This window comes from Podarcis gaigeae, assembly GCF_964106915.1.
Source record: "Podarcis gaigeae genome assembly, chromosome: 11".
Taxonomy (NCBI): Eukaryota; Metazoa; Chordata; class Lepidosauria; order Squamata; family Lacertidae; genus Podarcis; species Podarcis gaigeae.
In genome coordinates, this window is record NC_139687.1 from 31,901,224 (window position 1) to 31,928,786 (window position 27,563).

Genomic DNA, 27,563 nt, shown 5'->3' on the forward strand with positions numbered 1-27,563 from the left:
CACAAATTCTCTGATAGATGGAAGAAGGATGTTTCTTTAATATCATTCTCTGGTTTAATATAATATCTACCCATTGCCCAAGTTCAACAAATCCACTTTTTAAAAAATTGACTTTTTGCTGTTGTGGAACTGATGGGGAAATGCACTGAAAAGTGTAGGATGAACAAATGATTAATAGGATTATAAACACCTTGCAAGCAAAACAGGGTTAACGCTCATTGCCATATAAGCATCCTGCAGACAAAACAGGTTCAATAAAGACAAGGCATAGTCTAACCTCTGCATAGGCTTTGTGCAAGCAAATCAAGATGAATGCTCAACAAATAGGTCAACTAGAGGAGCCCTTAACTGTTGGACATATTCATCTTTGCAGTGGCAACCTTTCAGCTCTCAGATTTCACTGGTGTCCTGTGCAACACTAAAATTTGGCACCCCCTCCCAGTCTCTCATGTACCAGTCACACTACCCTAAAACTGCCTCTGATCTTTGAATAGCCAGTCCTAACAAATTCTAGGTACATTTAAAAACTATTCAAATGGCTTCAAATGCAAAATTTCTATATATAGATAAAAACCTTCCAGATACTTTTTCTGCAAGCATTTATGAAGCGGGGGGGGGGGGGCCTGGAAAACCAGTTTCTAGGTGGCTCTTGTCACTGCTTTCTTCCTCATTTATGTCACTTTGTGGGCTCATCATTTTTGCTGCAATGGAATAAATATTTACTGTTTGAAAAATGGGAGAGGGGGGATCATTGCACAATTTGCATGGCAATTGTCACAGAAGGTTAGGAAGCAGCCAGGCTTGCAGTCATGACCTCCCTCATTTTGGCACGTGATTGTCATTTTCCCTCCTAGGGTATGAAGCTCTTTTTGAGTAGATTGTCCTTTAATAATGACGTGTTCACTGTAGCTTTAAATTGCCTCTTATGCAGAATCCCAGGAAAGAAAATAAAGAATGAAAAGTGGGGAGGGGGGAGCGCTTTTCACAAGGTGCTTGCAAGCTATATGTCTCCCTGCAGGGTAGATGCCTGTAAAAGGCATCTTATTAAATCACATCATAAATGACCCATGTAGTCTAGTTTATTTTAACAATAGCTAAGTAAAGAGGCATCAGGCCAAATAAATCAAAGGGAAACAAGGTAATAATTGTGTATCACTTCATATGTTCAAAAATATGGAAGTAATGATGCAAAAGTGTGATTAAAAAGAACATTATTTTATTAGCCTGGAGGACCAGCTCTTTTTTGTCTGCATCTGGAACACAGTGGCCCTGCATATTTTGGTGTAATGCAGGACTAGGGCTGGGAGACCGGGGTTCAAATCCCCACACAGTCTTGAGGCTCACTCTTAGCCTAAGCTACCTCACAGATTAGGCGCTGGGTGATGAGTGGGTGTGGGATGGCGGGCCATGTCTGAGCTGGACAGCAGCGCTTGTGTGATGTCATGCCCAAAGTTGGGCACAACTCACACCTCTGACAGGTGGTATGTGAAGCATGAAGCTTGGATACAGCTCATGGTCTGCCTAAGTTTGGATGTGCTGCAAAGCTAAACCATGGCTTGGTTCCTGACAGTGTGGCAGCAGCAAGAGCAGAGAAGGACCAAAGTTGCCTCGATTTTCACCCTGTGCATCCACAAGCTGTAGGTTCAGCTTTAAACCATACTGGTTTAAAGTTACATACAAACTAGGCCAGTCTATGCACCTGGCAGCAAAGCAAGGAGTGACTGGCCTGGCTATCTCAGTTACGGAAGAGAAAAAAGCAGCTCCAGCTCTGTGATAGGAGGCATTGGTTCGGTTTCCTTGGACTGGTTGTACCTTATGAAGGTGGTAGTATTATGGTCTAAACCACTGAGCCTCTTGGGCTTGCTGATCAGAAGGTTGGCGGTTTGAATCCCCGTGACGGGGTGAGTTCCCGTTACTCAGTCCCAGCTCCTGCCAACCTAGCAGTTCGAAAGCATGCCAAAAAGTGCAAGTAGATAAATAGGTACCACTCCGGTGGGAAGGTAAACGGCGTTTCTGTGGGCTCTGGTTTCCATCACGGTGTTCCGTTGCGCCCGAAGTGGTTTAGTCATGCTGGCCACATGCTGGCCAGAAAGCTGTCTGGACAAACCCCAGCTCCCTCGGCCTGAAAACGAGATGAGCTCCTCAACCCTTTGACTGGACTTCTGTCCAGGGGTCCTTTACCTTTTTACCTTATTGTATGAACCGCTGCAGTTGTAAAAGGTAGTGAGCGACCGCTTTGCCATGGTGACAAGTATACACTGCTTTGATCTAAAAGGTGGTACAGTAACAAAGTTTTACTTCCTCCCAAATCAGCACCGGCTTAGTGCTGAGACTTGCCAATGTCCACAGAATTGTAGAGCTGGAAGGGGACTTCAGACATCAAGTAGTTCTATCCCTTGCTAATGCAGGAAATCTACTATTGCAGCATCTTTTATGGGTATCCGTCCAACCCCCAGGGAGAAGGGTTCAGGGAGCATGCATGGAGAATGGGAAGCTGGGGATAATTGAGAGGGAGCTGAGAGACAAAGTGGAGGAAGCGCAGATGACAGAGAGAGCATGCATTACTGAGGGAGAAGCACAGCGGGGAGAGATTCTGCTCAAATCCACTGATTTGAAGCTAAGGGGAGAGTTGTGTGTGCTGGAATTTATTAGTCAGAGTTGGCTGCAGGCCTCTATTAAGTCTTTAAGCCACCGGTCTCAGACACGGCACATCTAGGGATGTTGCAAAAATACCATGAGGTCATATTATAGGTTCCACCTCCTGCTTCCTATTTGCTCACTAGTGTTGCAAAAAGATGCTATATTTTTTATTTTGAGTGTTCTGTTATGTGATAGCTCAGTGAGATGTTGCCATTGCCAGCTGCACCATCCTCTCTGTTTGTCCTTTTATTCCTTTGCTCATTTGATCGCTTTGGGAGCATCGCAAGGAACTTTCTGCTAAACCAATTAACTCCCCCACTGTGAGGAAAGCGGAAGGGAGAAGAAAAGCAAAACAAAACAATATGAAGAACAAGCAGCTATTACCAGGCCCTCTCAAACAAGGAGAGATAAACAGAAAATCTGTACATTAGACCTGCACAACTTGCAGCTCATGAAGCTGAACACATCCCATCAGACATATATGGCAGCTCACCGGGAGATCAATAAAGCTATTTTTGCTGGCTGCCTGAGACTTCAAGAACAGGAGAGCTGTCAAGCCCATGGCAGGCTATACGATGGCTAGGTTTGCACATCATGTTAAGCCATGGCTTATTTTAATCATACTTATTTTAAGCTCATTTTCTTTACCGCCGACTCCACACCTGAGCATCAGAGCTCTGCGGATTTTAATGGGCAAATGGTCTGTTAAATTATGGAAATTCCAAAATGTCCCACAAAATCTTAAAATTGCACATTCTGGGCCTAGGAGCTGACAAACGAAATTCACAGCATGTCGAGTGTTTTGGGAGCCTGCGGGGATGACAAAAGCTCAGCACAATCACATATAATTATTCTTCTCACTTGCGACTGTGAAGCAGTTTGGTGTGCATACCAGAAAGAAGTTTGAATGGGTTTTGAAGGAGCAGTTAAAGACCACCGAGTTACAAAATCCCTGGCCAAACTGACATCTAAATTGTCCTTGCACATATTGGGGATTAAGAAAAAAATCATTCATAGCCCAGGTGTGCCTGGAATTTGCAATAAAGCCTTGCGGCGGGGTGCGCTCCCGCTGCTCGGTCCCAGCGCCTGCCAACCTAGCAGTTCGAAAGGACCTCCGGGTGCAAGTAGATAAATAGGGACCGCTTACCAGCGGGAAGGTAAACGGCGTTTCCGTGTGCAGCTCTGGCTCAACAGATGCAGCTTTGTCACGCTGGCCACGTGACCCGGAAGTGTCTCCGGACAGCGCTGGCCCCTGGCCTCTTAAGTGAGATGGGCGCACAACCCCAGAGTCTGTCAAGACTGGCCCGTACGGGCAGGGGTACCTTTACCTTTACCTTTACAGGCCTTTGAAATCTAAGGTGCAGACCATGCCAATCACTGGGCTGCTGTCAGGACAAACTGTGTTTTAATTGCTGGTTCTCAGTGCTTTTTGATGTAGTTTAATTATTGTTCTTAACTAGTTTATTTTAGTTTTAAATGTGTATAGCGCCCTTCATCCTAAGATGAACAGGGCTGTTCCAGACCCTCCAAGTGTCCCAATTTTCCAGGGATGTCCCTGATTTAGAGAAGCTGTCCTGGTTTCTGATTTGACCCTGGAATGTCCCACTTTTTCTTAGGACCTCCCTGTTTTCATTGGAGAAATGTTGGAGGGTATGGAGCTATCCGACCCCCAAGCTGTTTGAAGGCAATCCTGTATAGGGAAGGGGTTTTTTTAATGTTTAATGTCACATTATGTTTTTATACATGTTGGAAGCTGCCCAGAGTAGCTGGGGCAACCCGGTAAGCTGAGTGGCGTATAAATAGTAAAATTATCTTTATGGAATGGGACTTTCCTATTTTCATCAGAGAAATGTTGGAGGATATGCTGTTCACAGTTTATAAAAATATAAAATGAGAAAACAGAATACAGTGGTACCTCGGGTTAATAACTTAATTCGTTCTGGAGGTCCATTATTAAGCTGAAACTGTTCTTAACCTGAGGTACCACTTTAGCTAATGGGGCCTCCCGCTTCTGCTGTGCCGCCGCTACCACACAATTTGTGTTCTCATCCTGAAGCAAAGTTCTTAACCTGAGGTACTATTTCTAGGTCAGCGAAGTCTGTAACCTGAAGCATCTGTAACCCATGGTACCACTGTACAGAATAAACCAAACTAATAACCCCTCTTTCCACAAACACATTTAAAAGGTCACTGAATGTTAATTAGCCAAAAGCCTGGTTAAAGAGAAATGTATTTGCCTGGCACCTAAAGATATGTAATGAAGGTGCCAGGCAAGCCTCCCTGGGGAGAGCATTCCACAAGCAGGGAGCCACTGCAGACAAGGTCCTTTCCTTCTTTGCCTTCCTCTGGACCTCTCATGGAGGAGACACATGAAGAAGGGCCTCAGAAGAGGATCACGTTCCTTTGTTTTCATTACTTTGCATTTATAACAATGTTTTTAAATGCTGGAAGCTCCCTTGAATCCCAGTTTGGGATCGTGGTCCAGAAACTCCAGCTACTGCATACTCTCCAACACAGGGACAGCAAAATTCAGGACACAACGAAATAAGAGCAGGGAATAGATGGGTAGCTGATGCAATGATTCAAGCATGTTTCATTTATTGCAGCATTTTATGCCACCAAATAACAATGTTCTCTGGGAGGCTTACAAAGAATGGAAGTCTGAGGTATAATAATATAGAATAATAAAAAGTAAACTAAATCCAGCAACAACAGGCAGTCAACAGAGATAGCACAGTGAAACAGTGTTACTAAAAACATACACATTGCCAGAAAGGATAAAATACATAACCATAAAAAAATGCAAAAGGGGACGCTGGCATATTTTTTTTTTTTGGGGGGGGGGGTTGTTGCTGTTATTGATTGTTGCTGTTATTAATTTTTTGCATATTGGTTTTAGATCTTGTGGAAATTCTTCAATTTGGTTGTGTACTTTTTATGTTTTATTTATTGTTTATGACTACCTTTGTTAGGTTCGTAACTACGTGTTTTTTCCTCTTGCAAGCCACCTTGACCATGGTTTTAACTATGGAAAGGTGGTATACAACTAAAATGATGTAGGTAGGTACGTCTCTTCCTTCCAGGTACTGGCTAGCGTTGGGCAACTTCAAGGCCCCTGCTCTCCCTTCTTAGGGTTCTTCATTTTGAAACCAAACTTGGGTTCTTCAAATTTTCCTTTGTAAAGTAGGGCACATGGACACCCTACATGCAACAACTCTGAAAATCAATCGACCCTGAAATTCATAGTTTAAAAGCTGTAACGGCCTGCATGTGGTGCTGAAAAGACTGTAAGAAGACACAACATAAGCCTCTTGAGGGCATTAAAGAGAGCAGAGGGCCTTCTTGGTAGTGGCACCTTCCCTGCGGAAAGCCCTCCCTTCAGATGTCAAGAAGATAAATAATTACACAACTTTTAGAAGACATCTTAAGGCAGCCCCGTATCTGGAGGTTTTTAATGCTTGGTGTTTTTATTATGTTTTTAGATATGCTGGAAGTCAGCCACAGTGGCTGGAGAAACCCAGCCAGATGGGTGGGGTATAAGTAATAAAATGATTATTCTTATTATTCAGTTACTGGGGAGCCACCACCACCAAGTGGCCCTTTTCTTCATTTATCCCAGTATTGCTGTTTTTTTACCTCTATTTGTTTTAGCAATTGTATCCGATAGCGAAGTTCGCCTAGAGCAAAAATTGTAGCAAAAATGTCTAGCACTTTAAAAAACACTGAATATGAAGTTTTAAGATGTCCAAAGCAACTTAAAATGCACATTTTTCTGTGCATAAGCTGCATTAAATTCAGTGGGTAAACTCTGCCTATATATATCAATTGTAAAATCCAAATTGTTAATATTTCACACACCAAGCTTTTAGACTTTCCAGAATAAGCCATTTAGACCTCATAATTTTGTATACATTTGAAAAAACGAAAACAAAAAAACATTCCTTGAAGGTGAATAACCATATTAATATTGTTAGAGCCACCAATTCCATCTACATGCCTTGGGAGATGTATGCTATCATTTTCTACTCTGGTTAACCACGTACAGCTTGTTGATGTCCAAGTGACCTTTTCCAGGATGAGTGGAGTGCTAAGTGTGGTAAATGAGTCGCGTTCCCTCATCTGGCATGACAGATGTTTGATTTTCTTGGCATTTGCAGGAATGCACAAACAATTATGAGTGATATAGCTTATGTGCCAGGAGTAAAGCCAGCTACCTTGCATTGCACATTAGCCATCATTTCAGTATGATGAATCTGGCACTTTGTGTTGTACTCACAGAACTTTATCAGTATTTGGGAAACCATAAGCAGGGAAAATGCTGCTCTGGGAAAAGGTCGCTCCTTCCTGACTTATCATGTGCCACGAGGATGATTTAAAGAGCTTTTCAGAATCAACATTCATTGCAAGTCATAAAAAATAATAAACAAGCAGAATTCCTGCCATGTACTGCTCAGAAGCTGATCTGATTAGTTTAGCGTTGGGTGCTTGTGCAGACCATTAATTGTCCTCAAATCAGCTTCTTGCCAGTGAACACATGAAAAACTGTCACCCAGTCTCATTTGTTCATTCAGTGTTGTTGGTCATATTTATTTCTGAATATCATGCTCTCTTGAAGGTTCACTGCAGGTAGCAATATTTACACCCTCTCTTGACAACCCAACAACAGGTTACCATGCTTTTAGCCCATTTTAGACTCAAAACAGAGAGGTTGAGAGACAATGGTTTGTTAGCAGTCATGTCACAGAGCCAAGGCAAACATCTCCACCCCCAACCCACTGGTGATAATCAGGATTCTGTAGCTGAACTGTTTTAGACACTTTTCCTTCCTAAAGGAGCAGATATTATTTTACTATAGAATCACAGAATCATAGGGGTGGAAGGGAACTTGAGGATCATGTTATCCTGTGGTTCCCAATGTGGGGCACACCCCACGGGGGCAATTTGATTTTTTTTTTGGGGGGGGCAATTCGAGAATGAGTTAACAGTGGATTACCTTTTAGGCTTCCTCCACGTAAATACAGTGGTACCTCAGGTTACATACGCTTCAGGTTACAGATTCTGCTAGCCCAGAATCTGTAATATTCAGGTTAAGAACTTTGCTTCAGGATGAGAACAGAAATTGTGCTCCGGCGGCAGGGCGGCAGCAGGAGGCCCCATTAGCTAAAGTGGTGCTTCAGGTTAAGAACAGTTTCGGGTTAAAACAGACCTCCGGAACGAATTAAGTACTTAATCCAAGGTACCACTATAGTTCACTTTTTGAATAATATATAACTGGGGGGGGGGGGCGTGTCAAGATTTTAGAGATGCTTAGGTGGGGCATGGCCAAAAAAAGGTTGGGAACCACTGAACTAATCCAACTCCCTGTAATGCAGGACTATGCAACTGTCCTGCATGGGGACTGAACCTACAACTTTGGCGTAATAATATTATTTATACCCTGCCCACCTGGCTGGGTTTTCCGAGCCACTCTGGGCGGCACAACACTCGAACAAACTGAGATATCATGTTTTATTTTATTTAATATTACTGTTCATTCTGGGTATTAGCAGTAGTGTTATGTGAAATTTGTTTAAATAGAAATCTGTAGCTTATTTGGCCAAATGTAAAAAGCCTCCCTCTTTGAACAAGTATTGTGTTGCATCTCAGCATGCAGGTAATGGAGGACTCTAGTATCTAGTTACAAACTGCAACCATACCAAGGCGTTAATAGAGAGTTTTACATAATTATCCCATCTGCTTTCTACTGGGTGAGAATACAAAATACAAAAGACTCAAAATGTTAAGTTTTGTGCCCAGTATGAACAAGGGTGCCAGATGTTATTTTTGTTTCAAACAGTTCCAGTAATCAAAGGGGCAGCGATTTTTAAAAATTGGCAACGATAAATTTCAAGGTATATCTGGCAGGGTAAGAAGCCAAGGATAAAATTTAAGATATTGACAGACGCAAAAGAAACAGGAAGCTTTGCCCTGCCAGACTTGAAATTGTATTACGAAGCATCTTGCCTCTGTTGGTTGAAGGAATGGATGAAATTAGAAGACACGGATGTGTTAGATCTTGAAGGTTTTGATAATAGATTCGGGTGGCACGCGTATTTGTGGTATGACAAGAAACGGGTACATAAAGGTTTTGAAAATCACATTATAAGAAGGTCTTTGATTGAAGTGTGGGAAAGATATAAAAACTTGTTGGAACAAAAAGCTCCATATTGGTTGTTGCCGTTGGAGGCGATAAGTGTGAGGAAAGTCAATATGACAGGGGGTTGGGTGACATATGAGAAGTTAATGTGTAAAAGTGAAGGAAAATGAGACCATTTGAAGAAGTTAAGGATTATGTGAATGACTGGCTGCATTTTTTTCAAATCAATGAGATGTTTAGAAAAGATTTAAATCAGAGGGGTTTTGCTGATAAAGAATCAAAATTTCAGACAGAAATATTGAATAATTATTATAAGATTTTAGCAAAAATGTATAAGATATTATTGGAATGGTGTACGAAGGATGAGGAGGTAAAATCAGTTATGACTGACTGGGCCAAAGATATAGGGTATAATATACAAATGGAGGATTGGGAAAGACTCTGGAAAGAAGGTTTAAGATTCACTGCATGCACAGTTATAAAAGAAAATGTTATGAAAATGATGTACCGATGTTATGTAACACCTGTGAAGTTAGCAAAAATGTGTAAGACAAGTAACAAATGTTGGAAATGTAAAGAAAAAGAAGGTACTTTTTTCATATGTGGTGGGAATATAAGAAGGTAAAATGCTTTTGGGAAATGATTTATATTGAATTGAAGAAAATGTTGAAATATACATTTGTTAAGAAACCAGAAGCATTTTTACTAGGCATCACAGGTAATGAGATAAATAAGACAGAAGTTATTTTTATATGCAGTGACAGCAGCAAGAATATTGATGGCCCAGAAATGGAAACAGGAGGAATTACCTATGATAGAAGAATGGAGAACTAAAATGATGGATTATGCAGAACTGGACAGAATGACAGGAAGGATCCGGAATCGACGAGATCAAAGATTTACAGAAGATTGGGAAAAGTTTATCCAATATATGCAAAAACTGAGTGATAATCAAATTACATTTGTAAGTTTTAAGGAAGCTCTGTGAGGGGAAATGGTTAAAAGGGCAGAAATGTGTAAAAGGTAACAAAGGGAAGGAATGGCAGACAAATTGAGGGAAGCCAAAAAAGAGAAGTAAGATGTAATTAAGATGTATGGAACGTATAAATTTGTTTTTGTATTTGAAAACCAATAAAAATACATACATATACATATGAACAATGGTGAAAGGAAGGTTAAGATTCAGGCACAAGAAAGCATTTTCATGCTTGCCCTTACAGGAGGGTAGCGATGGCTACCAACTTGGGTGGCTTCTGTAAAGGTAAAGGTAAAGGTACCCCTGCCCGTACGGGCCAGTCTTGACAGACTCTGGGGTTGTGCGCCCATCTCACTTAAGAGGCCAGGGGCCAGCGCTGTCCGGAGACACTTCCGGGTCACGTGGCCAGCGTGACATCGCTGCTCTGGTGAGCCAGAGCCGCACACGGAAACGCCGTTTACCTTCCCGCTGGTAAGCGGTCCCTATTTATCTACTTGCACCCGGAGGTGCTTTCGAACTGCTAGGTTGGCAGGCGCTGGGACCGAGCAGCGGGAGCGCACCCCGCCGCAGGGATTCGAACCGCCGACCTTTCGATCGGCAAGTCCTAGGCGCTGAGGCTTTAACCCACAGCGCCACCTGCGTCCCTGGGTGGCTTCTGAAAGAGGATCAAATTCCTTGAAGACAAGGCTATCAATGGCTATTAGTCATGATGGCTTTGTTCTGCCTCCAGTTGAGAGGCAGTACTGCTCCTGAATAAGGGACACAGGTGGCGCTGTGGGTTAAAGCCTCAGCGCCTAGGACTTGCCGATCGAAAGGTCGGCGGTTCGAATCCCTGCGGCGGGGTGCGCTCCCGCTGCTCGGTCCCAGCGCCTGCCAACCTAGCAGTTCGAAAGCACCTCCGGGTGCAAGTAGATAAATAGGGACCGCTTACCAGCGGGGAGGTAAACAGCGTTTCCGTGTGCGGCTCTGGCTCGCCAGATGCAGCTTTGTCACGCTGGCCACGTGACCCGGAAGTGTCTCCGGACAGCGCTGGCCCCTGGCCTCTTAAGTGAGATGGGCGCACAACCCCAGAGATTGTCAAGACTGGCCCGTACGGGCAGGGGTACCTTTACCTTTACTGCTCCTGAATACCAGTTACTGGAAAGAGACAACAATGTTCCCATGCTCATATCCTGCTTGAAGGTTTCCAACAGGCTTGCTTGGCCACTGTGAGAACAGTTGGGCCATTGGTCTGATCAAGCAGTGATATTAAATTCTTGAGAATAATCTTTTGGATAATATTTTCAATTAATGAGATTATTAGATAATTTTCATTTAAAATAGAATATTCATTTTAATGCATTGAAAATTATATTAGTTAGTGTACATGTAGTATAATAGTTACTGGCACTACATAAAAATATAGAAACATCAACTGTTTAAATCAAGGCCACCTCACATACTGTTACACATATTTGTACAGGTCTAGGTACTTTGGGACGCAGATGGCGCTGTGGGTTAAAGCCTCAGCGTCTAGGACTTGCTGATCGAAAGGTCGGCGGTTCGAATCCCTGCGGCGGGGTACGCTCCCGCTGCTCGGTCCCAGCGCCTGCCAACCTAGCAGTTCGAAAGCACCTCCGGGTGCAAGTAGATAAATAGGGACCGCTTACCAGCGGGAAGGTAAACGGCATTTCCGTGTGCGGCTCTGGCTCGCCAGAGCAGCGATGTCACGCTGGCCACGTGACCCGGAAGTGTCTCCGGACAGCGCTGGCCCCTGGCCTCTTGAGTGAGATGGGCGCACAACCCCAGAGTCTGTCAAGACTGGCCCGTACGGGCAGGGGTACCTTTACCTTTAGGTACTTTTAAGTGTATAAAGCATTAAAGCTACTTTCTGTAAAAAAATCAGTGTATGGCCAAGGGTGTAAAATTGCTAAGAATAAGGTCACACCAAAATAGAAAAAAAGGCTATTACATATAGTTGAGATACATACAAATACAAATGTTTATCCAATTAAATGAATAGCATTTTTAAAACTAAAAAAAAAATGTTTTTGTAGCTCACATTTCAGAACTACAAATGGGGAATGACACAATGCCCAGTAATGTAACTAGATCAAAAAATCATTATTCATTGCTTACACTGGCATATCACAGCTTGACTTATTATTTTCTAGACTTTTTAAATGTGGGTTGTAAAACTGGTTCTTACATTAGAATTTAGTTTGTGGAGGATATTCTCACCTCACATCACTAATGAAGCAATTGTTATGTTCAGAATGTAGCTAAGACACCAGTAATTTAGCAGTTAATTTCTGGTGGCCCATCTGTTGAGAGATTTCTCATAAATTACACTTGATTACAAGGCCTATCTGATCCAGCAAAACACCTTTAAAAATTCTTAAGACAAAACTGAATACTCAGTATAGACCCTTTGCAGCCAAGTCCATTGATTTCAGTGGATCTAGTCCAGGTTTGGCTTAGTTGGTTATCACTGTAGATCACTTGCCTTACTTTAAATTTAACAATTAGTAGGCCAGAAAGCAGATGAGGATTTACCTATGGAACCCATGGTGGCAATACTAACATGCAAAAAGCTCCCTACCTTAAAAACAATAATAAATGTTGGAAAAAGAATGTTTGTAGTAGAACTAGAAATGGATTTGGGCAGGAAGATTAGTTCTGGTACCAATGACGAATTCCTGAATTGTGTATGTATGCATGGGCATCCGGTTACTTATTTCGTAGCATGTTTTACCTGAGACTGTTTTGCACATGAGTCTAGGTTGGTGGACTTCAGGGCTGCAGTAAAAAAATGAATTGTCTGAGGACTGCCACCCTTGATAATAGACTACAGTATAGGAATTCCAGTTTAACTGTTTTTTTTAGTAAGAATGCTTAATATTGCAGACCAATACTTTCTCTAGGAGCAAACCATGCTGCTCTTTCTACAATTGGGAGTGGCATACCAACACTGAGTGCAAGAGAAAAAGTAGTCCAGCTGCAACAACTGAGACACATTGCCCACAGCTGGACCCCTATCAATGGGATCTGGGCCACTGATGAACACCCTCAAATAGAACATCATCCCCTCAGTGAAAAACTCAAGTTTCCCAGATTTATACCAGTAGTTGCATATTATAGAGAAACTGAAAGGTGTGTGTATGAAGATACCAAACAGACTGAATTAAGGCAAAATATAAAAGTCTCATCTCCATTTTCAATGAGGATGGAATGATTCTGCATTGTGGATTTCAATAACTGAGCAGCAAGCAAAAATAAAAGCCCACACTCTATTTTCAGATTTAATTTTTATTTACAAACACATCCAGTGTGATTAGTCTTAGTTGTATGCTTTCTTTCAGAAAAGAAAGTTGTACTCTAGATAAACTTCCATCTTCATTCTGAAAGAAAAATAAATAAGTCAGGCAGACAGAAAGCCCTTCCTTACAAATACTTTACAGTGGATTCAATAAATCAAATTGTGAAGTATACTCCAAAGGCATCATCACCTACAGATCAGACTTATGCATTAACATTTCACGGAACACTGTGAAATTAGATCTGATGTGGACATTGGAAGCTGTTTTATACTGGCTCAGAATACTTATCCATCTGGTCCACTACTGTCTTCCCTGTCTAACAGCAGTTTGCCAAATTCCAGGAAGAGATCTTTCCCATTAATTGCTAATCAATATCATTTCAACTGGAAATTCTAAAGGCTGGATCCAGGACCTTGTGCATGCAGATGGCCCAACAACGACCCATGCCCCTGCTCTTGTTTTATAGAAGTTCCATTATTATTATTATTATTATTATTATTATTATTATTATTATTATTATTGCCACAATCTTGGAAGGGGAAGACATTCCAAACCCCTGGCCAGCAACAGCGAGGCTTAAAGAAATTGCATAGCCGCTGCTGCATCTACAAACCTGCCATCCATGATGACCAGCACAGAAGGTGGTGGAGAGTATGGGGAAACAGGTAAAAATGCCACTATACTACGCCAGTTCCCAGTGAAGGTGCACATATCAGGCCCATCACTGGTACATAACGGTAGAGAGCTGGTTCAGGATCAAGCTGTAAAGGCAAAGGTGCAACACCTTTCGCTTAAGTACTTTTCCTTCTTTCAGCTCAACAGCAGAGATCAAACTGCTATGAAGTTGACAAGCTCAAATATTTTGCTAGTGCTTTTAAATGAGGGCTCCCACCTTAATATTTTTGATGCCAATTCAAATCTGGATTTAATCAAAGGCAATTTATATGTGTGCAACTTGCTCTACCTGCATTACCCAGAATTTTAACTACTCACAGGAATAGTGCCTACCACGTAAAGAATAACACAGTAATATTTGTATTTCTTCACCAGCAAACATTTAGTGTTAAAACAAAAATTCGTAGTGTATGTATAGTTCTGTGACAATCCAAGTAATCCACTGGCACACAATAACAAACTTAGAGAGATATAAAACAAATAGTAGTAATTACCCATTATTGTATGTTCACTTCTTGAGCAGCTGGTGCCTTACTACAATAAAAGGAGCAGCAAATCCACTTCCGAAGAAGGCTGCCATCATTGCCAATAATCGCCATTTGTTTTCCACAGAAAAAGGGAGGTTCTGGAGAGACAAGAATTTTGAAGTTCTTTTATAGCGGTGGTACCAAGTTATTAATATGCGCAAAAGCTAATTTAGCCAAGTCCTAGAAAAAGTGAAGGAAATTAAACACTTAATTGCTCTGATCCCAATCATTATCATTTAACTGTACTCAATGTACATTCAGCCATATTTTTAAAATGTGGCAGTGTTGGTATCAAGACAGATTTTTGCCCTGCATATGGGAAGACTTCATGTACAATTTGAGCTAGGCTTCCATCAGGGTATTCATTTGCTTGACTCTTAAAAGAGTATAAAGGCGTAAACAGTGATTAATCATAGGTGAGACTAAGATCATGATCTAATTGTATTTTCATGGCATTATTGCAATATCACCATTTTGTTTCCCTCCCAAATGATCTTCTGGCAACTTCTTTAATAGAATTCACGAAGAGGACTAGGTACATCAGAAAGCGTTTACAGTATCATCATTATTCATACTGTTATGTTCTCATCATTTGTACCACTGGAAACTTAGCAGCCAAGGAGAGAGAATCATGTTGCATTAGCAAGAATATTGTACTATGTCAGTGCTTAAAGCCCAAAGAGCGATGCATTGAGTTCAATGCCTATAGATGGGATCTAATATGAAAACTCCACAATGTTGAGATAGCTCAGTTGGTAGAGCATGAGACTCAGGGTTGTGGGTTTGAGCTCCATGTTAGGAAAATGATTCTTGCATGGGAGAGAGTTGGACTAAATGAACTTTGCTGTACCTTTCAACTCTTCAATTCTATGATCAATCTAATGAGTTAGGTGCACCAGTGGAACGTTTTGTTGGAAGTTTCTCAACCCATAGCCTTCTCCCGTGATAAAACTGAAGTACTATTTTGAAACCAACAAGATTTTCAAGATGTTTCCATCAATCCCACCTAAAGTAGTCCTTTAGAGAAGTGGTTTCATATTAGCTAAGTACTGCAGAACCCCTGTTTTTCAAAAGCCAAGCCACAGACCCCCTACTTTTGAAATTTTTGATATCCCTGTTGTAGTTATTGTTATGTGAATGGTACCATGGACCCTCTGGGGTCCGAGGACCACCGACTGGGAACCACTGCTTTAGATCCACGCTAGCATACCTCCCATTTTGTACAATGCATTTGCCTCATACAATGAAGGCTGCAGCCCGTAGCCTACATGGAGCCATTTTGCCTACTGGGGAAAAATGTCCTTGTATTTCCACCCCGACATATAGAATTACTCCTATATTTATTTATTTTTTTGAACCTCAAATTAATAAATTAGTATTTATTTAGCTGGGCTTTTTTGGGGGGGGGGGCAGAGATTGGCCTTCAGTTGTTCAGATTTTTAGAGGGAAGTTAGCCAAAGTCTTTGAGCTTTTTGGGGGGGCTGGGATCACCTTTGTTGAGCTTTCTTTTTAGAGGGAAGTTACTGTTGAGCTTTTTTTTTTTTTGAAGCGATCACCCTTTAGTTGTGATCTAAAGGGTTAGGTTCAGTCAAATGGGCGAGTACAAATAGCATACATTTAATAACAATAAATAATGTGGTGTTGTAAGCAGCTGTAGGGCGAAGCAAGGTCCTAGTGGAAGAGCAACGGCTGGGGAACGGATTGCTATATGACCTCCGAGAAAACGAATGAAAAATAATGGCTTCGCTAGAGAGACTGGGATGGAAGGGGGGGGATCAGCGCCCCTCCCTCAAGGACCCCCCCCAGCCTCCTCAAGCCCAAGCGCCAACCAAAAAGCACCCCCGAGACCCCAAGAGGCGCAAATACCCCAGCATGGCGGGCAGATACCTCCTGGGAAGCTCCCCTGGGCCAGGCCCGGGGAAGAAATTGCGGGGGGGGGGGAGCCCCGACCTCCCCTTCCTCGTCCTACCTTTCCAGGCCCCTCCTCATAATGCGAACGGCGAATGGCCGAGGTGGCGAACCGGCGGACGCTGACACCCAACATGGCGCCGGGAGGACGAGCACGCACAACCGGCAGCGGAGGGAACCTGAGCGGAAACTGGCTGCCTCTTCCCTCGACACGACCTTGGCAGGGGTCACCAGGCCCAGTGCCTTATGGGAAAAGCGGAGAAGAAGAATCACGGCGGCCGAAGCTGGTAGGAAGGCTCGAAGCATCATGGGAGTTGTAGTTCCCGTGGGCTGGGCGGCGCTGAGGGAAGGGCGGAGCGACGCGGTAGCCCCGAGGTCTCACGCCCCGTGTACGGGAGCAGAAGCGTCAAGGGTCCTGTTCGTTGTGCTTAGGCTGAAAGGCTGCTGGGGGTGGCGGGAAGCCTTCAAAACAAGCGCGCCCCCCACCCCGCCGCCGCCCTGCGATAACTCGCCGGTTGGAGTGGGAGAGATGCTGCCCGACACGTGGCGCCGAGAGAGCGGCGAGCACGGAGACCCTTGGCAGCTCCACGTGCTTCTTCGCTTGCAGGGCGAAGCTGCCTCATTCTCCTTGATGCGCTTAACTTGTGACAGATGCATACTATTATTAATAAAAGTGTCGTCGTTGTTTATGGGTTTATCGTATTCCCCTTCACACACGCGCGCATAGCTGTCAACTTTTCCCTTTTCTTGCGAGGAATCCTATTTGGAATAAGGGAATTTCCCTTAAAGAAAGGGAAAAGTTGACAGCTATGTACGCGCGCATTTCAAATGAAATGCACGCCAAGGAAAAAGGCGAGGAACTACTTAAATAAAAGGCAACGGGCATCGTGTCATATATTTCATCGTGTTTTTGGCGTGCATTTCATTTGACACGTGAATACTATTCAGATTGGTACTATCAGTAATAACAGCAACAGTGTTGTTTTTAAATTCTATAACTCGCTTGCCTATGCATATTATTCATATTATTGTTCTCAGTAATAACAGCAACAATGTTGGGGTTTTTTGTTTTTGTTTAAAAAACCACCCACCCACAAATCATTCTATAACTCGCTTGTCTATAAAAGCCAAGGAAGAAAACAAACATCACCATCAGTATAATCATTTATTAGACTTGTTGGTCACTAGTTACCCAAAAACCTCTGAGGGTAACCTCCCAGAAGCAACATCCTTGGGGTTGTAGTAAATATGCTCAGTGAAGATGCTGATCCAGTGTACAGCAGCTGTGAAAAAGGCAAATCCTATGCTAGGAAAGATACTGATTATAAAACTGCCAATATCATATGCTGTAACCGCACTTGGAATACTGAGTACAGGCCTAGTCATCTCACCTCAGAAGGATATTGCAGAACTGGAAAAGGTTCAGATAAAGACAACCAAAATGATCAGTGCGATGGAACAACTTGCCTAACAGGAAAGGTTGCAGCATTTGAGGAAAGGTGGGTAAAAGGTGACTTGATATAGGTGTATAAAATTACGAATAGTGTGGAGAAAATGGGTAGAGAAAAGTTTGGTCCTCTTCTCATTACACTAGAGCTTGTAGACATCCAATGAAACTGATGGTTGGAAGAAGCAGGACAGGCAAAAGAAAATAAACCTTTGCACAGCATGTAGTTAAAGTATGGCATTAGCTCTCATAAGAACTAGAGAGTGCCACCAATGAGAATGTATTTAAAAGAGTATTAAACAAAATTATGGAGAAATAGAGCCACGATGGCTATATTCTGCCTTCACTGTCGGAGGCAGTATGCCTTTGAATACCAGTTTCTGGGAGTTGCAGGAGGGGAGAATGCTTTTGTGCTCATGTCTTGCTTGCAGGTTTTACGTGGGCATCTGGTTGGCCATTGTGAGAACAGGATGACTGTACTAGATAAGCCATTAGCCTGATCTGACAGGCTTTTCTTATGTTCTTAAGTGACTGTGCTCTGGAAAATAACGGTACTACATTATTAATTCCCAATAAGACCTCCTCAGAGGTATGATAGTAAATTACGTGAGAGATGCTGACAAAAATGGTATTTAATTAAAAAATGACTAGGCAGCTTCAGATGAGGGAAAAAAACAGAAGCAAAGTGAAGAGGGGGGGGAAATGCCATCAACCAGCCCAAACTAAGCACTGTTAAGCCCCGCTGATTTCATTGGAGAGAGCTTATCACAGATTGTCCATTAAAATACTTAAAAGGATATCCGGTAATATGGACAACAGACTTTCGCCAGATCCACAGAAGGTAGCTAATAATGAAATTGGCTGAAATAAACAAAAGACAGCTCCATGTTAATTGAAAAAGGGTCAGTTAACAGTGTCCAACTGGTGTATGCAATGACAACCCAATAGTAGTTTGCATGCTGGCAGAACATCAGTGATCAAACAAACCATGGGGTCCCCAGTGCGGTCCACCAAGACCATTAGTTCACATATGACGCTGTGTATGTCTCTAAGACTTAGACTGGAACATGATACATTAATATTCTGGGGACCACAGGTCACTCTTCCTTGCAGTATTTGAATGTTCCCTGCAAGCTGCTGTTAGAATTCCAGTTTCAGCACTACCTAGAACTTAAAACAGGTGAGCTGGTGAATCTTCCTGTAACACTGCTAGACTATTCGTGCAATTATGACACAGCTGGTGCACCTGTTGGCATCTTCCATCCCGAGCACTTAATTGTTGCTGTACGGAGTCTTACAGCTGGGGCTGCAACTCTGTTAGACAAATTGCCACTGATTAATCATGCATGCTTTATTTGATTAACCAATCAATTAAAATTGCATATGTTTGCAAATAGGTTAAAATATATATTTCTGAAGCAAGAGGCATACTTTCCTTACAGTGCACAGATGTGTCATTGCAGTTGCCCTCTCGAAAGAGCCACTTTCCCTGTAATTTAACGAAGAGAGAACTTCTCATTTTAAAACTGCAATTCGTAGAAGCATTTATATTAAAAAATAATACAATTAAAAATATTCTGCTTCTAGTAGTTAGATTGGAAGGAATGATGCAAGCGTGTGATTGAAAAGAACATTCTTTTATTATAAGAGAGGACTAGTTTTATTTTTGTGCATATGGGAAAAAAATGTCCTTGCATTTTTTTAGTGTAGTGGCCAGGCTAGGATATTGAAGACCAGGGTTCAAATCCCACTTAGCAAAAAATAAATAAATCACAGGGTTATATTGGCCGGTCAATGTTGTTCTAGCTAACTTACTTTGCAGGGTTGCAGTGTGGATAAAATGAAAGGTGAAACCTTTCACACCACCTTGACTTTCCTTTAAAGATGAGATAAAAATATAATTAACAAACAAATAACATGTGTTTTTAGATGTAAATCCCACTGTCTTCATTGGGACTTACTCTCAAGGAAATGTACATCAGGCTTCAGGCTTCAAATCAGGTCAAAAAGCTTTCAGACAGGACTATCTTGGTTTTAAAATGCATATCTCTTCTCAAGCCTTCCTTTTTTTGCAAGTATCCAGAACCAATCATCTTTTTCATTCAAAAACAAAATATTTGTTAAGAAAGCCTGAAGGGCTGACAATTTCAGCAGCTAATCATCCAGGACTCTCTCTGCTTCATAAAAATGAACAACATTGTAAACGATAGCTCATTGCATTTTGTATGCGGGAAGTCGTATGTGCTATCCACTGGGGTAGCAAAAGATTTTCCACCAGCTCCTGCATAGGCTAAAGTGCTACACAGAATTTCATTTCACAGCTGGACACTCTCCAGAGCTGTGTGAAACTGCCAATTTTTGGCTTTGAGCACCTGAATGCAAAATGGGTAGTTTTGCAAACGCACGTTAACCACATATGCGATCCAGCTTGAGAACATCATGTAGGGAGTGAATAGAGTTTTTGCCTGCTGAATTAGCCAGACCAGACAAGTCTGAAATCTATTGCTCAAGCAGAACAACTCCATTTTCATTAGCTCCCGCAGCTTCTAATAGGACAACGTTCCCTGCTCTAAATGACAAAACCAACAAGCAACAGTGCATCCAGGTTTCCAAGCAATGCAGTATGTTAAATGGTTTGAGCCATGAATGAATCTGTACACAAAGGATTCCCAGCCTGATCCATGGATGGAGGAAGGAGCAGCAGCAGCAGCAAAATGAAATTGCACTTCCTTAACATGAAACATGATTTCTGGTCACAGTGGTGATAAAATAAATGCAACTGGAACCAGTGGGATGAGCACACATGTAATGTAGGAAGCTGCCTTATATCAGTTCAGGCTGTTTGTACTTCCAATTCTGGCTGTCAGTGGCTGTCCAGAGTTCCAGACAAGAGCATTTCCCTTCATCTTCAGCCCGACCCTTTTAACTTAAATGCAAGGATTTACTATACTGTGCCTTAGTGGTACAGTTATCTGCTTGGCATGCAGGAGGCCCCAGATTCAATCCTAAGTATTCCCAGGTAGGACAGGGAAAGAACCCTTACTGAAACCCTGGAAAGGCACTGCCAATCAGTGTTGTTGGTATCCATCTGTCCCGAGAGACAACCTAACCCTAACCAAGCATGGAAGTCTTTGCCAATACAGTTTTATATGCACCAGCCCCCACCCTGATGCCTCTGTGGATGGTGGGAGGTAGATAATAATAATAATAATAATAATAATAATAATAATAATAATAATAATACCCCACCCATCTGGCTGGGTTTCCCTAGGCACTCTGGGTGGCTTCCAGCAGAATATTAAAATACAGTGATTCATCAAATACTAAAAGCTTCCCTAAACAGGACTGCCTTCAGATGTCTTCTAAAAATCAGATAGTTGTTTATTTCTTTGACATCTGATGGGAGGGCGTTCCACAGGGCGGGTGCCACTACCGAGAAGGCCCTCTGCCTGGTTCCCTGTAATTTCACTTCTCACAGTGAGGGAACCGCCAGAAGGCCCTTGGAGCTGGACCTCAGTGTCTGGGCAGAACGATGGGGTGGAAATGCTTCTTGAGGTATACTGGGCTGAATTGTGCCCGGAAATGGAATGGGAGCCAATGTAGGTCTTTCAGGACCAGTACAACTCACAACTTGTGCACATTTAACTTGTGTGCATTCAGTTGTACACACTTGGGGGAAATTAAAAAGGGGCTGTGCATTCAGGAAAAAAACGAAAACATTTGGCAACCCTACCCCCTGCCATTGAACCTAATGCATTTTGACTACACACAATTTTGGCCTTGGGCACTATTCCCAGAACATCACCCCAGTGAAAGTTGAGTGTTGCCTGTACTCAACAGAAGCCTGCCAGCTATTCCCCTCTGTTGGAGGATAGAACTGAACACGCCACGTGGCTTGTCCTGAACTGCCTATGCCTAAAACTAGCCTGTTTCCCTCAACTGTGAAAAGGATGCTGTTCCATTGCCCATGCTGAAGTAAGATTCAACTCCCAGTCCAGCTGGCTTATGTGTGGAATGAGAGGAAGGCATCGTTTTGTCCTTGGCCTCAGCCTCAAGTAGCAAAATGTCCATTCATTCTACCTAATGGTGGCGCCATCTGGAGTGGCAAGAAAGGCTTTGTGAGCCTGAAGCTACGGTTTGACATTGCATGTGAACCAAGCCAACGTCTCAAAGCCCTTTCATGGAGTAGCATCCGTAAACGTATTTGCCTGAGGTTAACAGCTTAGTGAAATGGTTTTTCAAATGGTTAAGGAATAACACCAGAATGTAAGAAGAACCCTGGCAGATCAGACCAGAGGCCTGTTTGGCTTTCTGCTTTCACAGCGATTATCCAAATGTCTACTGGAAGCTTACCAGTGGGTCAGAACTGGAACAGCGCTCTTCCACTCATGATCCCTGGCAACTGCTTCTGCTAACAGAAGTAATATGTAGTCATTATGACTACTAGCCACTGGAAGCCTAATCCCCTTTTAAAGCAATTCAAGTTGATAACCATTACTACGTACTGTGGTCGTGAATTCCATATGCAGGGAGACACATTTAAATGTTAAATCTCCTTCAATATCAGCGAATTAAAAGTTTAGTTGGCGTTTAAGTGCTGATGCATCATGGGAAATAAAGCTGACAAGATAATAACCCTTTCACTTTATATTTATTTTCTGGGCCTTGTTTGTTTATTCTTTTGCCTCCCATCGAGCATAATGCATTTGTGGAAGGCACAACAATTTTTGTCAAATCTGTCACACTGTTTCCCAAAGAGCATTTTACTAATAATCCCAGTGTCCTTGGCGATGCATGGGGTGATAGTTGTCTCGGTGATATATGTGATTATGATAATGCTGTTTTTACCAAAATACAATTTTTGTCATCTTTAAAGCAATTTTCCCCCAACAAAGCTGAACAATTCACTCATTCAGTCAGTGGTTGCGCTGGAAACATCACATATAATTTGCCTGTACTGTGTTTCAAAGAATCTTTGCCTTGACGTCTCAGATTGCCGAAAATAGCAGGCTTCCTTGTGTCTTTGGAAACAGGATGGTGGAAACTTATTCAGCACTTCAATTTTTAAGTTAATGGGTTGAGATAATGATAGCTGAATTACAAAACATCATTACATACTGTCCAGCTCAGCCTATCAACAGGTAATGCAATCATGTTTGCAATTTTGTTATCATTGTTTCAATTCATTAACATATACCTATCAATTTTGCATACTGGTGCCTATATTTATAGTGCAATTTGATTTCTGGCTTCTTTCTCCTGCCACTTTTCACACATACAGACAGAGAGCTTTTTTTGGAGTAAAGAATGAGGTGCCAGTACTTGTATGTTGATGAAAACGTTGGCGGTGGCAGCACAACGTAGCTGCCATGGTGACTGTACTGGTGTGTACCATTGCAACTGTATATGTACATGTATGCTAAAGGTACTTAAATGATACACTCTCCCCTGTTATGTATGATAGTTCCACTTTCCTTAAGACCTCCATGCAGTGCACCCCAAGAAAAACTCCCGTTTCTGAACTCTAATTATGTTGCTAGTCCTCAAACTCTGATGGAAACAAGTACAGCGGAGACAAAGACTTGCTAATTAGCATGGAATAAAGAAAGATGTCGTTTGCTTACAGTGCCAATTCTGTGAATGCTTAGCCAAGAGTAAACACCACTGAACAAGGGGAAATAGATAAACAAGCATTGCATTTCAATGCCTGCCATGTGAAGCTGCAGTCTCTTATGAACTATTTGTTCGATCCTGAAGACACTTTTGTGAAGTGGAAGAGCATGTGCTCTCTGTTTTTGGCACACTGTGTTTCGGGTTGTATAAGTTCTTCTGTTGAGAGTGTATGAAGCCTTGCCTTTGCACTTTGGCTGTGGGCTTCCCCTGGCCTGGTGAAGTCTCTGCTGGGCTGCTGTATTCGCTCTGGGAGAGTTGCAAAATTTCCCTTTTCCCCTTGATGGTCTTTTCCAGGTACAGCGCACTGGAAAGTGTCGATCTGTGGCTACAACATTGCACACTGGATGCCCAAGCCCATGTTACATGGCTAGGTCGCAAGGGAATATGTTGGGACAGCCTGATGCCTTGGCTCATGTCTCAGACTGCGGTGATGGGCCTGCATTAGCTATTCAACTAGGCATGAACGATATGGGAAGCAGGAAAGGCATCAGCCTCACTTTTGCAGCAGTTGTGGATCTCAAGGCACCAACACACAGTGAATTATAATGCACTACTCAGTTCTTCCTGGGTTCAAGGCAGGATGTCCACTTACACATCATCAAAAAAGAGGAGAGATGTTTGTGTCAAATTTGCATACACCAATTTATAAGCACCAAAGCCAATTTAGAAATAATTACTAAGGGAATACATCTCACCATAGCGGGACACACTGGGACCAGGTGCTCAGTCTGTTGCTCAGGTGCAAACTGTTGATAGGCAACTTCAAGGGCCCTGCTCCCTCTTTTAATGATTCTTTATCTTTAATCCAAACTTGGATCAAGCAGCCCTTCAAAGAGAGGACGGTCTTCTGTAAAGAATGCAGTGATCCAAACGTATGCTGTGATGTATAACCAGCACAATATTTTTTAAAAGCCAGCTTTTGATACCTTCCTTCTCCTTGTCAGCCTGAATGAAAGAGGGTGACTTTGGCGCCCATAGAATCAAAGGGTATGAGAGGGATCCTGGAAGATGTAAGCTCAGATTTGAACTATGGTGATTTACAGTGGAAAACGGAAAAGACACTTTTCTTCCTGAATGATAACCATTAAAGATCAAAAGGCTGCAGGGTGAATTTCTTAGATACATGTTTAAAGAACAGGTAACAGAATCCAGCATCAAATACAAACCATCAGGATGAAGGACCAAATGGCAAAAGATTTATATGATCTGAAGAGAAACCATGCAGTGGGTGGAACTCAGATTGGTTTCTCTGTGCAGCTAGGAGCCTTAGGGTGAAAATTCACGAATGAATTTCTCCAAATTTCTCCAGGAAGAGAAATTTTCCCTGGTAAGAAAATCACTATTAGCAGTGACAGTAGCACAGTTCCACCCACTGCATGGGAATGGAAAGATAAGCATCGCCTCTCTGTGCACAGCATTCACAGTGAGACTCAATCTGCATGACTCCAATGATTAATTAAGAAAAATCAGATTTGTAGCTACCTGTTCATTTGGTTTCTCTTCAGATCGTATAAATCTTTTGCCATTTGGTCCTTCATCCTGATGGTTTGTATTTGATGCTGGATTCTGTTACCTGTTCTTTAAACATGTATCTAAGAAATTAGCAGTGACGGTAGCACAGCTGCTTTCTTCTTTTGTACATTGTTTTGTTGCTGCTGCTGCTAGTGCAGCTTTTGAGGGTGCCTCAGAAGTCAAATCTCTCTGCTCGAAGTCAGGAAAGAGCAGTGAGCACAGTAACCCCTGCATAATGGAGTACCCTTCCAGTGGAAGTTAGGTAGTGCTGAAGTAAAACTTGCTCTGAAGCTTAAAGCCCAAGAGCCTGAACTCCTCAATGTGTATCCAGCAGAGTTATTCATTCCTTACAACATCTCAGCTCAGTTCTGGAATTCATGAGCAAACCAGGGAAGCTCTTGATTAAGTGATGCTAAGCTTCTTGCTTCATACCAGATTGTTGAAAACTCTTTCTCCTTACATTGCACACTTTACTGATATTGTTAATAGTAACTTTTGCATGCTGTGTTGGAGGGAACGGGGGTGTCCATTTGGTTTAATAGCTTTGTTCTGCCATCTAATTAAAATAAATATGGCAAATAAAGATCTACTCTGAGCTTTTTAATTGGACCCATTTTTCTCAGGATGAGGATAAAGGGCAATTCAGTTTCATTGGTTCTCGATCCAGCTTTTTTTTACAGAGTGGGAAAGAGAGAGAGAAAGAAAACTAGAGGTGAAACAGATGTTCAGAAGTTGTATAGGGTGAGATCAGATGATACCTTTTGCCTTCCTCAGCTTCCTCTGGTAAGAACCATTTTACCTCCCCAGTCACCTGGATAAACTGTTCCTGCCTCAGATGCCATTAGATGTCTGTGTTCAATAAAAGGCATGCATGTGTCAAACTGCATATTCATAGGCCCAGATTCCAGATATACGGTAACTTTGGGATTAACTGCACAATATGGTCCTAAATATATTGGCTTTTAAGCATGTTTGTCCCATGCACCCAGTGGTGTTGGAAGCGAGGCAGATGCATCGGGTGGGCAGGGATAGAAAATGATCTCTCATTTCCTACTGCATGTGGGGAAATTATCCAGGTAAAACGAATAAGCAGACGCATTCTAATAAATATTTTACTAGATAATAAATATTCCAATAACTACATAGATGGATTTTAATAGAATGTCTTGCTGGCATTCCCCGTGATAATTTACAAGATTTACAATTATTATTGCTCTTGGAAAAGCCAACCCCCCCTCCCAAACTATATTATGTTATGGACACAAAAAGAAAGCCTTTGTAAAAATTTAACAAGTCTTTTAAAATAGAGTACCTGGCTAAAATATTGTGCGAGCTAGATGTAAAATTCAAGTGTCCTGTCATCCTTGACATTCATAAAAATAAAATACTGTGCATTGTTTGCTTTTATTATTTCTGAATGCCTAACCATTACAGGGAGAGAGAGAGTGTGAGGCCAATTTGATTCTGGTTTCTGGACATATGTAGACTGATTTGTCCAGGCCCAGAAATAAGCACACATCCTAATCAACAGTAAATGGTAACAGAAAAATGGTAAATACATATTTATAATTTCATGCTTGCTGTGAGTCACAATGCACCCACACACCCAAATATATCTGACTGTAATATTTTTTTTCTCCCACAGGCAATGCCATAATATGAGTGCCTCCTTCTCCTTGAATAGGGATGTCCCTTCCATTCCCCAAACAGAAAATTCTAGTAGGACAAGAAGCAGTGGCCAGGTGTTGGGTGACAGACGTGTTTGTGCCACACAGCCTGCCTTGCACTTCCTAGACCAGCCTGCTCCCTTCAGTTGCAGTGGAAGACACTACCAGTGTCCAAGTTTGATCCAGCTGCCAGTCTAGCCGTTGTATGCACATAGAGTTGCAGCAAGGTGTCTTTGGTGGTTGTCCCATCCAGTCAAGTGAAAAGACCACCTGTGTAAGAATCCAGGGATTCTGAAGGTGCAAAGTGCTCACTGCTTTTATCCTGGAACCAAATTTTCAGAAGCGATCCTATGGATGAGATTTGTGCTCAAACATTAGCTGTGATGCCACAAAGTTATATTGCTCTTAAACCAGGGATTTGGCTGGTTTAGAAAAGATGACAGATCAGCTGTGCTGGTCTCATACAGGACAGATGGCCATTTGGATGATGCAGGGAATGAGATGCCTTTTGCCTATATACATCAGCTTATTATTATTATGAAAAAATAAGTAGCACATCCATAATGGTTTTAGACGGTCTACATGTTTTTTTTAATAATGTTTTAGATGACTTTAAAATGTTTCATATATGAGCTTATTTTATTTTAATTTGTCTTGCCTTAACATTTTATGGTTTATCACTCTGGGCTCCTTTGTTAGGAAGGGCAGGGATTAAATTTACTAAACAAACAAATAACAACACTGAATTTCACAATGTGTTGTGTCACATCACATTACTTGTTTGAAAATATAATTTGTTTCTTGGTACCCACAAGAAAACATTTGTCTGAGTCATTCTTCTGTGGTATTTGTCCTGATAGAGTACACCTATAAGTGTTGGGATGCTTCCAAGGAATCGGGGGCAATATGCAAGCCCCCAGCTGGGTCCAGCCCACCGGCTGGTAGCGGGGCAATCTCCGGTCCTTGGCTCAGCATGAAACAGCGACCCACAGCTTCAGAAGCTGGAGCACGCTCTAATCAACAGAGTAATTAACATGCAACAGAAGTGGCAGGGAGAGGCTGTGTAAAGCATATTTACAGCAGTTTATTCAGCGTACACCGGG

General features: G+C 42.2%; 1 protein-coding gene across 1 annotated transcript; it reads right to left on the reverse strand.

Annotated features, from left to right (window-relative positions):
* Positions 1-13,024: 13,024 nt before the first annotated feature.
* Positions 13,025-16,402, reverse strand: COX7C (cytochrome c oxidase subunit 7C). Its single transcript, XM_083703047.1, has 3 exons — positions 16,223-16,402; positions 14,221-14,351; positions 13,025-13,132 (listed from the first exon to the last, which is right to left on the reverse strand). The coding sequence occupies exons 1-2, from the start codon at positions 16,295-16,297 to the stop codon at positions 14,235-14,237; spliced, it is 192 nt and encodes a 63-aa protein (XP_083559173.1). The 5' UTR covers positions 16,298-16,402; the 3' UTR covers positions 13,025-13,132; positions 14,221-14,234.
* Between the last annotated feature and the right edge of the window lie 11,161 nt (positions 16,403-27,563).

Coding starts and splice junctions, on each gene's coding strand:
- COX7C (XM_083703047.1), bottom strand. CDS start 16,297: ATGTTGGGTGTCAGCGTCCGCCGGTTCGCCACCTCGGCCATTCGCCGT. Junction 14,352..16,222: donor ATGAGGAGGGGCCTGGAAAG/GTAGGACGAGGA, acceptor TTGTCTCTCCAG/AACCTCCCTTTTTCTGTGGA.